Source organism: Bactrocera neohumeralis, unplaced genomic scaffold (genome assembly GCF_024586455.1).
Source record: "Bactrocera neohumeralis isolate Rockhampton unplaced genomic scaffold, APGP_CSIRO_Bneo_wtdbg2-racon-allhic-juicebox.fasta_v2 cluster09, whole genome shotgun sequence".
Lineage (NCBI taxonomy): Eukaryota > Metazoa > Arthropoda > Insecta > Diptera > Tephritidae > Bactrocera > Bactrocera neohumeralis.
Genome location: NW_026089622.1, coordinates 10,735,328 through 10,747,571, shown reverse-complemented (window position 1 = coordinate 10,747,571; position 12,244 = coordinate 10,735,328). Strand labels below are relative to the sequence as shown.

At 33.7% G+C, this 12,244-nt stretch overlaps 1 protein-coding gene across 13 annotated transcripts in view; it reads left to right on the top strand.

Moving 5' to 3' along the window:
- Positions 1 to 12,244, top strand: part of LOC126764471 (tubulin polyglutamylase TTLL5) — a 244,951-nt gene that overhangs the window by 154,825 nt on the left and 77,882 nt on the right. For 3 of the 13 annotated variants that reach the window (XM_050482145.1, XM_050482147.1, XM_050482146.1), the window contains one exon: positions 11,303 to 11,373. The exons of 9 other annotated variants lie outside the window; for them this stretch is intronic. In XM_050482145.1, coding sequence (XP_050338102.1) covers positions 11,303 to 11,373 — 71 coding nt within the window. Of the gene's footprint in view, positions 1 to 11,302; positions 11,406 to 12,244 lie in introns of all 13 variants that reach the window. One more of the 13 variants, XM_050482150.1, reaches the window with a different exon arrangement.

Sequence of the window (12,244 nt, the reverse complement as noted above, 5' to 3'; positions counted from 1 at the left end):
ACTTTCAAATCGCGGCGCCAAAGAAATCGGAATTGTGCCAAATTCTCTAATACAAAGTAAAACAAAATGTTTTCTAGTTAAATTTTAGTAAAACAGAACTTATACTATCGGGTGATTTTTTAAGAGCTTGATAACTTTTTTTAAAAAAAAACGCATAAAATTTGCAAAATCTCATCGGTTCTTTATTTGAAACGTTAGATTGGTTCATGACATTTACTTTTTGAAGATAATTTCATTTAAATGTTGACCGCGGCTGCGTCTTAGGTGGTCCATTCGGAAAGTCCAATTTTGGGCAACTTTTTCGAGCATTTCGGCCGGAATAGCCCGAATTTCTTCGGAAATGTTGTCTTCCAAAGCTGGAATAGTTGCTGGCTTATTTCTGTAGACTTTAGACTTGACGTAGCCCCACAAAAAATAGTCTAAAGGCGTTAAATCGCATGATCTTGGTGGCCAACTTACGGGTCCATTTCTTGAGATGAATTGTTCTCCGAAGTTTTCCCTCAAAATGGCCATAGAATCGCGAGCTGTGTGGCATGTAGCGCCATCTTGTTGAAACCACATGTCAACCAAGTTCAGTTCTTCCATTTTTGGCAACAAAAAGTTTGTTAGCATCGAACGATAGCGATCGCCATTCACCGTAACGTTGCGTCCAACAGCATCTTTGAAAAAATACGGTCCAATGATTCCACCAGCGTACAAACCACACCAAACAGTGCATTTTTCGGGATGCATGGGCAGTTCTTGAACGGCTTCTGGTTGCTCTTCACCCCAAATGCGGCAATTTTGCTTATTTACGTAGCCATTCAACCAGAAATGAGCCTCATCGCTGAACAAAAATAAATCGGACGTAAAGCGCGAAACACATTTCGAACCGAACACTGATTTTGGTAATAAAATTCAATGATTTGCAAGCGTTGCTCGTTAGTAAGTCTATTCATGATGAAATGTCAAAGCATACTGAGCATCTTTCTCTTTGACACCATGTCTGAAATCCCACGTGATCTGTCAAATACTAATGCATGAAAATCCTAACCTCAAAAAAATCACCCGATATATCAATTTTAGTTAGTTTTTAAAAAACGCAATATTATTTTTCTAGGCTTTGTAAATTTTATTCAAGCTGTTAGGTTTTATTCTGTTTCTTTGCTTGCTCATTGTCTGACTAGCTTTCCAAAATGAACGTTCGGATGGAACTGATGTAGCAACAGTTGTTAAGTATTTGAAAGCTAATTTATAGTATATAATGAAGAAAATTGCCATCAGAACTATAAGAACTATCTGAAGAGTCCATGTTTAAACCTTCGGCTTCTGCAATTGCATTGACTAGGATCTAAAAAGGTGGCTATGGCAAGTACTACACTCAAAGTACATTGCTTGTATTTTGCAGTTGAGACAATGAATTAAAGGAATGATGTACTACTTGAGGTCCAGAGACCTCCATTGTAGCAGCTTCTAATGGACGGATAACGGAAATAATGTCACCAACTGTACTTAAATCATATGCGGTAGGAATATCTGGAGCAGTTACGTGTTTATTTACTATTGTATGAATCAAAGTACGCATTTCCATAAATCTTTCTTGCATTTATTTTTAATTCTTGGTCTCTGCCCGCAATTCATCACTTGCCACACAACTTTGTTTGAACTATCTAACAAGGGCTTTATTTTAAAAAGTCTTTATAATTGTTGGAATTATGCTGATTTTGTCACTAAATGCAACGTGTGTGCAAAATATGGTATGTGTTATTTGTTTCCAAAAGCTAATTAATATCACTGCTTTTTTCACAGTGGCAGCATTATCAGTCACAACTGCTGATATTTTAGTTTCATTATTAACCCAATCTTCGCATGTCTTCAACATTTGCTCTCTTATATGTATATTCAGATGTATGCCTTTGAACAAATTTAAATACACCTGGGTAAAAATTGCAGTTTTATACCCTCACCAAAATGAACAGAGATTCCTAGAAAACTCTGCTGTTGAGTATCGGACCATATAACCGTTATTAATGTGAATTGCTCTTTTTTGAACTTTCCTCTTTAACAATGTTGGATAAGCCATCATATTTCTGATCCAACCATCGAGTGAAAGTCTGACATATAAAACCTATCAAATAGAACAATAACAATAGAGTTCAAAATGGAAGTAATATAATATAGTATTACCTCCGTATTCCACGATACTCATGGGTTGATTGTCTTTGCAAATCATATGCAGAATAAAATTGCCAATTTTGTTTTTATAGAAGGTAACTTGTAAAGCGGTGGGAGTTCTATATGTAGACATTTAAAACCTATTAAATAGAACAATTAACAATAAAGTACAAAATGGTAACATTATAGTATTACCTTTGTCTTCCACGATACACATGGGTGGATTGTCATGAAAATTATATGCAGAATACAATTGCTATTTTATTATTTTCTACCTGTAGAATCGTATTTGTATTGATCGCATTGTCGTTTCGGTGGAACGACGTCATCGATATCATCGCTATTTGGTTTTTTGGAAACATTCTCACCAGGACTGCGTTGAGCTGCGTTCTTTTATGTAGATGGCGCGAAATCTAACTCTCTTTGGCTAGAGTCAGTCAATTCGCCACTGTTTGCAATCAATTGCGCCTTATACAAGTTGCGCAAATATCCCATCAAATTTGTCGTATTATCAGTGTTTTTATATAATACTTTAACGTATGTTACACGTTGCACTTTTTTCATCGTGTTTTGTAAATAAACTCTAAACAAAACTTTTCTTTTTTGGTCCCATTTTCATAAAATTCTCACACAAAATCTTTTTTAACTTACTACTAACTTTCGCAAACGCATAAATAATAATTACCGATATCAAGGATAACGGATTCTTAGCTTTTTCCAGTGTGAGAGCGCCTCAAAATGACTGTTTTTCAAACCATTTTCCTTTGTTGCCAGATCGGACAAAATGATAATTTTTGGGCATTTAAATGAAAACACTCAATATTTATTATGAATAAAAATTACTACATATTGGAATTTTAGTTTATGGAGGAAGTATTTAAATCGTTTATTATGATTTTATGGTATATTAAAACAATTCATTTTTTTCTCTACTTAATGAAGTGAACTAAGCCTGTAAGCTCTCAACTAATAAATGCTTTTAACCATTTTGAATTGAAAATTAATACAATGTTAACATTGTTTTGATTTTATCAGAAGGGAATCTGCAGAATTACAACTTTGGTAACATTATCAAATATAAGTAGATATGTTTAGAGTTCCGCATATCTTGATTTCTTTGACTTGTTTGGCCCAATTAACAAGTTTCGACAGTTACGAAAATATCAAAAAAGTTGGTAATATTAAAATATAATATAAAAAATATAATAAAAGAAAAATATAATATAAAATTTTTTTAAATTCTTTTTCAACTCCTACCCGATCAATGTTAGTGATTGACAAAACAAACTCCTCCCTCAAGCCAGGCGCTGTAGCTTAACCCTAAGGGGTTACTTTTTTTTTAGTTTCCTATTCATTTAAAGTTTTTTCATTCAATCTAAAATTTCACCAATTAATTTTCGTTTCTCAAAAATAACCATCATTTATTCAGAAAGAGGGACGATTTTTTTGTTTTGTCGATCACTAACATTTGAGGGGTTAAGAGTTGAAAAAAAAAATTTAAAAATTTTTTTGAAGCACCCTATTACACACATAAGTTTATTTTCTTTGTTTGTTTTTTCTTGCTCTTCTAATAAGGTTAATTCACAATGCGTACCCAGCTGTCAAAATTATTTGACTTCAGCTCAAGACTTGTTAGGAGGATTGTCTTGCTCTTGCAAGATTGCACGATGACGCAAAATGCAAAAATCCTATACCGAAATATGCAATGCCTAAAGAGCACCCATTGCAGAATCCAGTGATATATGAACGGCTGATTCGGTCAATTTATTGAGAATGACTATTGTGCATGACTATCGCGAATTGGCGCACATTCTGTATTCATTCTTAACAAAAAAAACTGTAACTTATCGTTTTAATTTAAGTTGAATTTATAAAATCTATTAAAAACTTACCATCCTCAACAATATATCGGCGTAATACATATGTCTTGATATGAAATGACAGCTAAAACCGGGTTGCAATTATATTTTTACATGTCATTGCACGAAAATAAACATGGGTTTTGGTCTGACATATTTCACAGCCATTGAAAATATTTTTCTGCGTGTGTTTGTTGTTGTGCCGTTGCATTAGGTGGAAAAATCAGCAATTCGTGCACCGTGCAAGGGTTTTGCAAGAGCAAGAGAAGACCCTTATTGACTTGTGATGATTATGCTATCTGAGACGATTGTTGTTTTTCGTAGAACAATGTTTACATTTTTTGTTGGTGACATATTCACAGGTGTACGCATATGAATGTTTGTATGCTTATGCATTATTTGTTTGGCAATATAAACAAATATACATATGTATAAGTATATATGAATGTATGAACAAGCGGATCAATGCGCGAGTTATGGAACGTATTCCTTATTATAGTAACAAACTTCAAAACAACCATTTGTTTCAGTAAACAGAATGCATCAAAACAACAATTAAAATGCAATATCACTACAACAAACAATCCTAATTGAATAAGTATCAAAACAACATTGAGTTTGATTACCACAACAACCTTATTTTAATACAAAGTAAATTTATCTAAGCAAACAATATATACAAGGTCTGTCGCAAAAGAAACAGAACTTTTTAAATATAACTGTTTCTGGTTGCGCCACCTATTGGTGGGTATATGAAATAAAAAGTTTGATTTCTTGTTGACATTTCGTAAAAATTTTAAGACAATTGGATAACACCATCGATGTTATCGATCAAAAAGTGACAGCAGCTTTTGGTCATCGGTCGTAAAATGCAAAGAGCAAACATTAAATTTTGTTTTAAACTTGGGAAAAAGTTTACTGAAACAATTCAAATGATGAAAAAAGTTTATGGTGATCAGTGCCTATCCCGTAGTAATGTGCATGAGTGGTTTAAGCGATTCCAATAAGGTCGTGAGGACCTCTGTGATGATCAGAAGTCGGTCGTCTTCAGAAGTCAAAAATAAAGACAATGCTGATTGTTTTTACGATTCCGAGGGTATTGTACACAGAGAGTTCGTCCCACCTGGCTAAACGATTAATGCTGTGTATTACCTTGGTGTTATGAAGTGTCTTTTGTCATGCATTCGTCGTGCTCGACAACAATACCGTGGGGCAGGGTCCTGGCGCCCATTAATCACTCACCCTACTCATCTGATCTGGCACCCTGTGATTTTTACCTATTTGGAAAACTTCATTTGTCCATGAAAGGACACTGGTTTCAGGACAATTCAGCTATCCAAAAGGCGACGACCGATACTCTCAAAAGCATTCCGAAAAATGACCTTAAACACTCATTTGAAATGCAAATTGACCGGGCTAAACGCTGTCTCGAAGCACAAGGAAACTACTACTACTTAATTTTTTTTTTTTTTTAACAGTCCTGTTTCTTTTGCGACAGACCTTGTATGTAAACAAACCTAAACAAATCTGTATCTAAATAAACCATCAACTAGTAATAAGTAAACATACTAGTTAGTATAAATAGAAGTAAGAACCATGTAATAAGTCAGTCTTAAGAGTACATATTAATAAAGAGTACACAATTCGGTCAGCTCAAAAGTATATTCTTTTGACTAATTTTTACTTCTGGTAACAATTAACTCGCGCATATGTTCTATATTGATATCCAAAATGACTATAAATATTACGTTGCATATATGCATACTAGGGTGTCCGTTATTTCCCTAATTTATTTTTGAGTCTGCAGTGCCCTAAAAAAATTTTTAGTAAATGCCCTAAAAAAATTATGAAACCCATATGAGCTCTTAATATTGATAATAACCCGTGCCGCAACGACGATTTATTTCCCATTTAAATAACATGGATTTTTAGTACTTTTTGCAATTAATTTTTTCTTTGCGAAACCAATTGATACATTGATGCGGCACCGAATTATTTTTGTAGGAAATTGAAAGTTATACAAAGTTTCTCTGAAATTTTTCAAGATATGTCCGATCTCTTCCATTGTTCTAATTTATGCCAATTGCTTTAGAGATATCAGAAGATACTTAGCGTAAATTGAGAAAAACTTTCAAACGGCAAGAATACAGAACGACGACCGGCTACTTACGTTATACACTAGACACTAGACTTTGATCCCCGTGACGAATAGACAAAGGACGATGTCGAAATAAATGTCTCTGACGGTGACAAAACATGACTCGGATGGACCTGGTTTTGGTGGTACCACAGCAAAAAACGTTGTCGACATGCTGTTAGTAGACGCTAATCAACGACCGCAGCGAACACCGGGAAAAGTCGAGAAGAAGAAACATCTACGAGTGTATTACATGCAAAAGGAAATAATTATAATTAAATCTGTAAGAGCTAAGGTTAAAAAAACTTATCATACATCTACAGTTCACTAATTCAATTTTTTTCCCTTGTTCAAATATCTTATTTTCTACATATAAATGTAAACATACATATTTTTGTCTAATCTAGAAGTAAACAATACAGGATTTGACCGGAGAGTAATAGGACTGTGTCGATTTAAATAAATTTATTGAACCAATCGTTACAATTCACTGTAGCCGGTTTTCCTGAAAAACTGGTCAAAACCCAACAATTTTTTTTTTTGAAATTATCAAATTAAAGCTTTAAAGCTTCAAGGGGGTACCGCTGTGAACTGTCAAGAAAACTGAATGAGTTTTCATGTGTATTTTTCTGTCAAATCATTTGACTGTCAAAATCATACGACAAACAAGAGCATGTACAACCAAATTTTATCGTTGGTATTTTACCTTTACCGACGTTAAAAATTATGAGATTAATTGAGATGGCTGGTCAACCAATGTTTTTCGTGGCGGCTACAGTAGCATTTATTGATATTTCGCAAAACCTCGTGCCACGAGGTACCACTGCATTTTTAATGTCCGTTTTCATTTCGAGTTGCGTTGGAGCTGAGAGCAAGCTGCAGTCGCATCGAGTTTTTGGTCTCTTAAAGACTTTCTATCAAATACATAGGAAGTTTCTTAAGAAAATGACTTTGATAGTATATTAAATGTCTATATAATATATTAGATGCTAAATAAGTAGGGAAGTGCTTTTTCTGGACCCGGGCGAAAATAAAATTGTAGATTGCCTTAAAAAAACTATTGAAAAGTTTAATGTTTCATCTGATTCTTATAATAGGTACTTAAATTTGATTATATTCTTCTTCATTCTAAATTACATTCGTGTAAATCTTGAAAGTATAAATTGATGTGTGCAATTGAATTGTATATGAAAGAATCTTCCTGTTCTTTGTAAATGATTTGATTAAACTACTAAATTCTACGACGGGTTTGAGTGCAGAGTCGATTAACCGCAGCTAAAAAGGTCATGAACAATTTGTTCCTTTGCATAATCGTGGTTGATTTATATTTCGAAGCATAATAATGGGAGCACCCACTTTCAATTGTAAACGATGAGGTGGAAATCCGGGTAAATCCAATGAATTCAAAAATTCTGTCGGATAATTAACATCGTCGTCTTGATTCGTAACCGTGTCAACTGATTGATATGTTACAACCTCGCCAGGAACATGGGTTAAAATGTCTGCTTTCATTTGACCAACGCCTTTATTTTTAGCGGCCAGTATAGCTCTTTCAGCTAACCAATTATGATTGCTATAATTTTCTGCAATATTTGGAAAAACACTTGACACCAATTCTTCTTTTATCGGTGCAATATTACAAAAGTTATCTGGTAAAGTGATTAAGCCAGCTTCACGATCAACAGCCAGTTGACCATTGCCTATTGCCAACAGTTGCCTTGAAAATGTGTCGGCCGATGGATCGTTTTGAATTTGTACACGCACATTTTTAGTTAAATTGAGTATTTGTACATGTCTCCATAAATAAGCAGACTTTAAACATGCTTTTAATTCATCTGTTGGTGTTGAGTGGGGAATCGCAAGCAACGTCTGACGAAAATCACCAGCCAACAGAATTAAAGCGCCACCAAATATCTGTTGATCATTACTACGCAAGTCTTGTATTGTGTTATTTCATCATTTCGGTTCTCTGCAAGACCAAACACAGCCATGTCGCTGCCTTTATTTACATACTTGCTGATACATTTAATCGATTTAACAGAATTGCAATATTCTTCATTGGTATGAGCTTTGAATGCTTTTGATAGTATTGGCGAATAGGGGACAACCCACTTATTATCAACCGTAATATCTTGTTTATTGACTCGTAGATTGATTGATTTGCCATTATCATCTGTTGAGCGTCGGCGATACAATGGGTAACCATCATTTCCATTAATTGTCTCGGAAATCAAATCTATGGGATACCGCTTCCTGCATTTCCCATCTTTCATACATGGCGAATTAATATTTAGAACACCACATGGTCCATGAATCATATTTTTTGTAACAACATCAAATAAACCTGGATCGATTTCCTGATCAGGAATTTCTGCTGAGATGATGTCATCTATTTGATCGCTTATTATTTTGTTGACTAACCATACCAAAATATGGGCATGTGGTAATCCTCTCTTTTTCCATTCCACCGAATACATCCAACATCGAACTTCGCCGAAAACCTGATGTTTAATAATAAAATCCATCAATGACTTCAGCTTCTGTCTAAATACTCGTGCAGTTATGTCGTGATGGTCTGTAGAAGATTGCCCTTCATATAAATATTGCTTGATTTCGGCCCATTGTGGATTACATGTAAATGTAATAAACAAATCTGGTCGACCATACAAACGAACAGAGCAAATGGCATCTTGTGCATATTCATGCATATGCCTTCGACTGCCTGTGCTTGCTGGTAAAATAACAACTTGTCCAACATTGTCAACATTTCCATCATTATGTAGATGTATATACCCTTCTGATCGCAACTTCCGTTGATTGAATCGAATAAAGTTCAAACGCTCTGTTGCTATCTTTGCATACATGTCTACGACATATTGATGAAAGAGTCTTCGACATTTCAAAATATGATTTTCCTGATTTTGTCGTATCATAATCCTATGTGCATAATAGTTCATAGCGCTGACATTTTTATTGACTTCACGTTCTGAAGAGAAAAAAAAACAAATGGAAATTTAAATCAGTTCATACTAATTCTTGTTAAACAAAATTGGAAGAGTATATTAAACACAACAAACACTCACGTTGGTTTGCGGGATCTACCATTTTTAAATTAATAGAGTATCCATCTTCACCCCGACAAAACAAAATTTTGTACTGTAGGGCATCGTAAGAGCGATGTGTTTCACAAATACGTTGTAATTGATTATTTCTTCTACGCAATACAATGTCACATGATTGAAACTCATCGCCGACAATCACCACAGCAACTTCATTATTTATAGGTGCATTAAATCTTCGTTCGTGTTCTCCGATTGGTCTTCTATCAGCACGAATCACGATTTTATGATCATCAGACGGCATCTGATCAAGTGCTGTCCGAAAAGTAATAATCAAATCATTATATTCATGAAGCTCTTGCTCTTCGTGGCATTTTTAGAAGAAACTAAACTAAAGATAATAAAGAACTTCAGTAATAAATTGGTGAAATCCAGTAAATTCTGGACTCGAAAAGCACCAAAAAGTCACGAAAAGATACGAAAATTGTTAAAAATATGCTGAAAATGTGTCAAAATTCAATTAAAAATTGGCCAAAAAATCGAAATAATTTTTGTCTTACCGTTCGGAAGCGCAAATGAAACGTTCGAGATCGTCTGCACTCGAAAAGCACCAAAAAGTGACGAAAAGACACGAAAATCTGCTGGAAATGTGACAAAATTCAATTAAAAATTGGCCAAAAAATCCAAGTAATTTTTAGCTCACTAATATAAAACAAAAAAAAAATCACTCAATTTTTTAATTTTTTTCACAAAATCCAATCCATTTTTGGCCAAAAAATCCAAGTAATTTTTAGCTCACTATATATAAAACAAAAACAAATCACTCAATTTTTTAATTTTTTTCACAAAATATCGAATTTGAGATTATGTCACAAAATCATATGATGCACTTCTAACTATCAGAACACTTGTTTGGCAAAACAATCGATTTTTATCTCATTAATCATTGTTTTTTTTTAATTTTTTTTTAACAAAATATTCAAATTAAAACGATGATTAGAACGAAAATTAATTTCTTTTTATCAAAATACTCACCAAAAAATGCGAAGAAATTAATATTTTCAAAAATCGATTATGATAAGATCAATCACTAATGACGTCCAAAGAGAAAAGAAAAATGATAACAAATTGCTATTTGCATCACTCCGTGCAATGCACTCCAATACACAAACGAACAAAATGTATTCAGTACTAATGAATGCTGTGTGCGGTACAAAAAATGCCTGCAACAAAAACACACTCACTTCACATAAGCACCGCACACACATGCGTTATCGGATTTCAACCAAACTTCATATAAACCATATAAGTAAATGCTGCCCACCAATAATATCAACACGCACCTTTGCTGCTGGCAAAAATTGAACTCTCTTTATTCAAAAAATTTGCTTAGTTTTTATAATCAAATTTTGCTTACTTACTAAAAACTTACATATGTACGAGTTCTTACTTGCTAGAACTTATTTCTATACATCAAATAATCATAACGTAAGCTAAAACCAGTGCGAACCTCAGTTTGGTTGTGAAACGGCTCACATTGCGGCGGCACGGTTTCCGCTTCGGTTTCCGCTTGTTATAGTGCCGACGAAATGTGTTTTTGTTATTGCAATTTTTGGAAATTAATTTTATTTGATTTAATTTTACTTGAGCAATGCAAAATATTGCTGAATTAGATTTTACTTACAAAATTGTCTGTATATTTTGTATATGTGCTAACTTTAATTTTATTTGATTTAATTTTACTTGAGCAATGCAAAATATTGCTGAATTAGATTTTACTTACAAAATTGTCTGTATATTTTGTATATGTGCTAACTCCCCTTTCTTAAGCATCAGCGTCTCGCTGATAAAATTTCATTTGCTACTGAAATCTGTGGATAATCTACTATTGGTGGAATAAAAAACGAATTCCTATTTTTTGGTTTTAGTATGATATACAAAGCTAATGATAGTGTTATTGCAACAAGAATTGCTACGAAGCTTGAGCTAACTGAAAGAATGTTTTTTGCTGTTATGAGTTCTAGCTTATTTACATTATTTAAATGAAGTTGATGTAAATAGTTTGGATCTAATTTAATTTCATTTTCTGGTAGGTTATTCTGAAATATTGCGGGTAAGACCTGGTAGGAACTTGTTTGATCGTTACGAGCGGGCTGTTATATTCGTAAGTGTCTACCGTCGCAGTCGTCCAGTACGGTAAGAGTCTAAAAGATAAATGCCTGTTAGTTTCTTAAATGCGATTTATGAATGTTTCTATTATTTTTAGTAGTTATTGTTACGGTATTGTCTTTAGCGACAGTTTCTTTTATAAAAATAGGTTTAGTTTTACCCTTAATCTGTTTGTTCTTTTTAAATACAGTATCACCTGGTTCGTAATTCTTTATTTTTGATCTCTTTTTGTTATGATAACTTAACATATTTTTTTGGTTTCTGGCTATTTCATTTCGGAGGTCAGAATTAACTATTTCTTTAAAGTTTGTTAGATCTTGGAAATTAATTATCTGCGTTCTTCCAAAGAAAATGTCGGCTGGCTTTTTTTCGTAACTGAGTGTATAGTGTTATTGTATCTGTCAACTGCAATGTTGATGATTTCTTTAATAGAGCATTCAGAGTATTCCACTTGGAGGCATCTGGTTATTTCAACAATAGTGGAATGCACACGTTCTATTGCACCATTAACCTCACTCTTTTGGGGTGGTGCTAAATAGATCTCTATTCCTAATCCTTCTAAATAATTCAATGTTATTGGGCTTATAAAGCTGCCCTCGTTATCCATGACTAATGTCTTTGGTACAGTAAAATAGTGAAGAAGCCTTATCAGCTTATCCCTGATATGCAATACTGATTTATTCTTGATTCTAAAAAATTTCGCAAATTTAGAGAATTTGTCAACGCACGTAATAAACTTTTCACCGGATATTTCTATAATGTCTATATGCAGTATTTCTGTTGGGTATGAAGGTATGGGAGTTGCTTGTAACTTGGGTTTTTGTGGATGTCGGTCGTATTTCTTTCATCCACAAATTTCACATGAC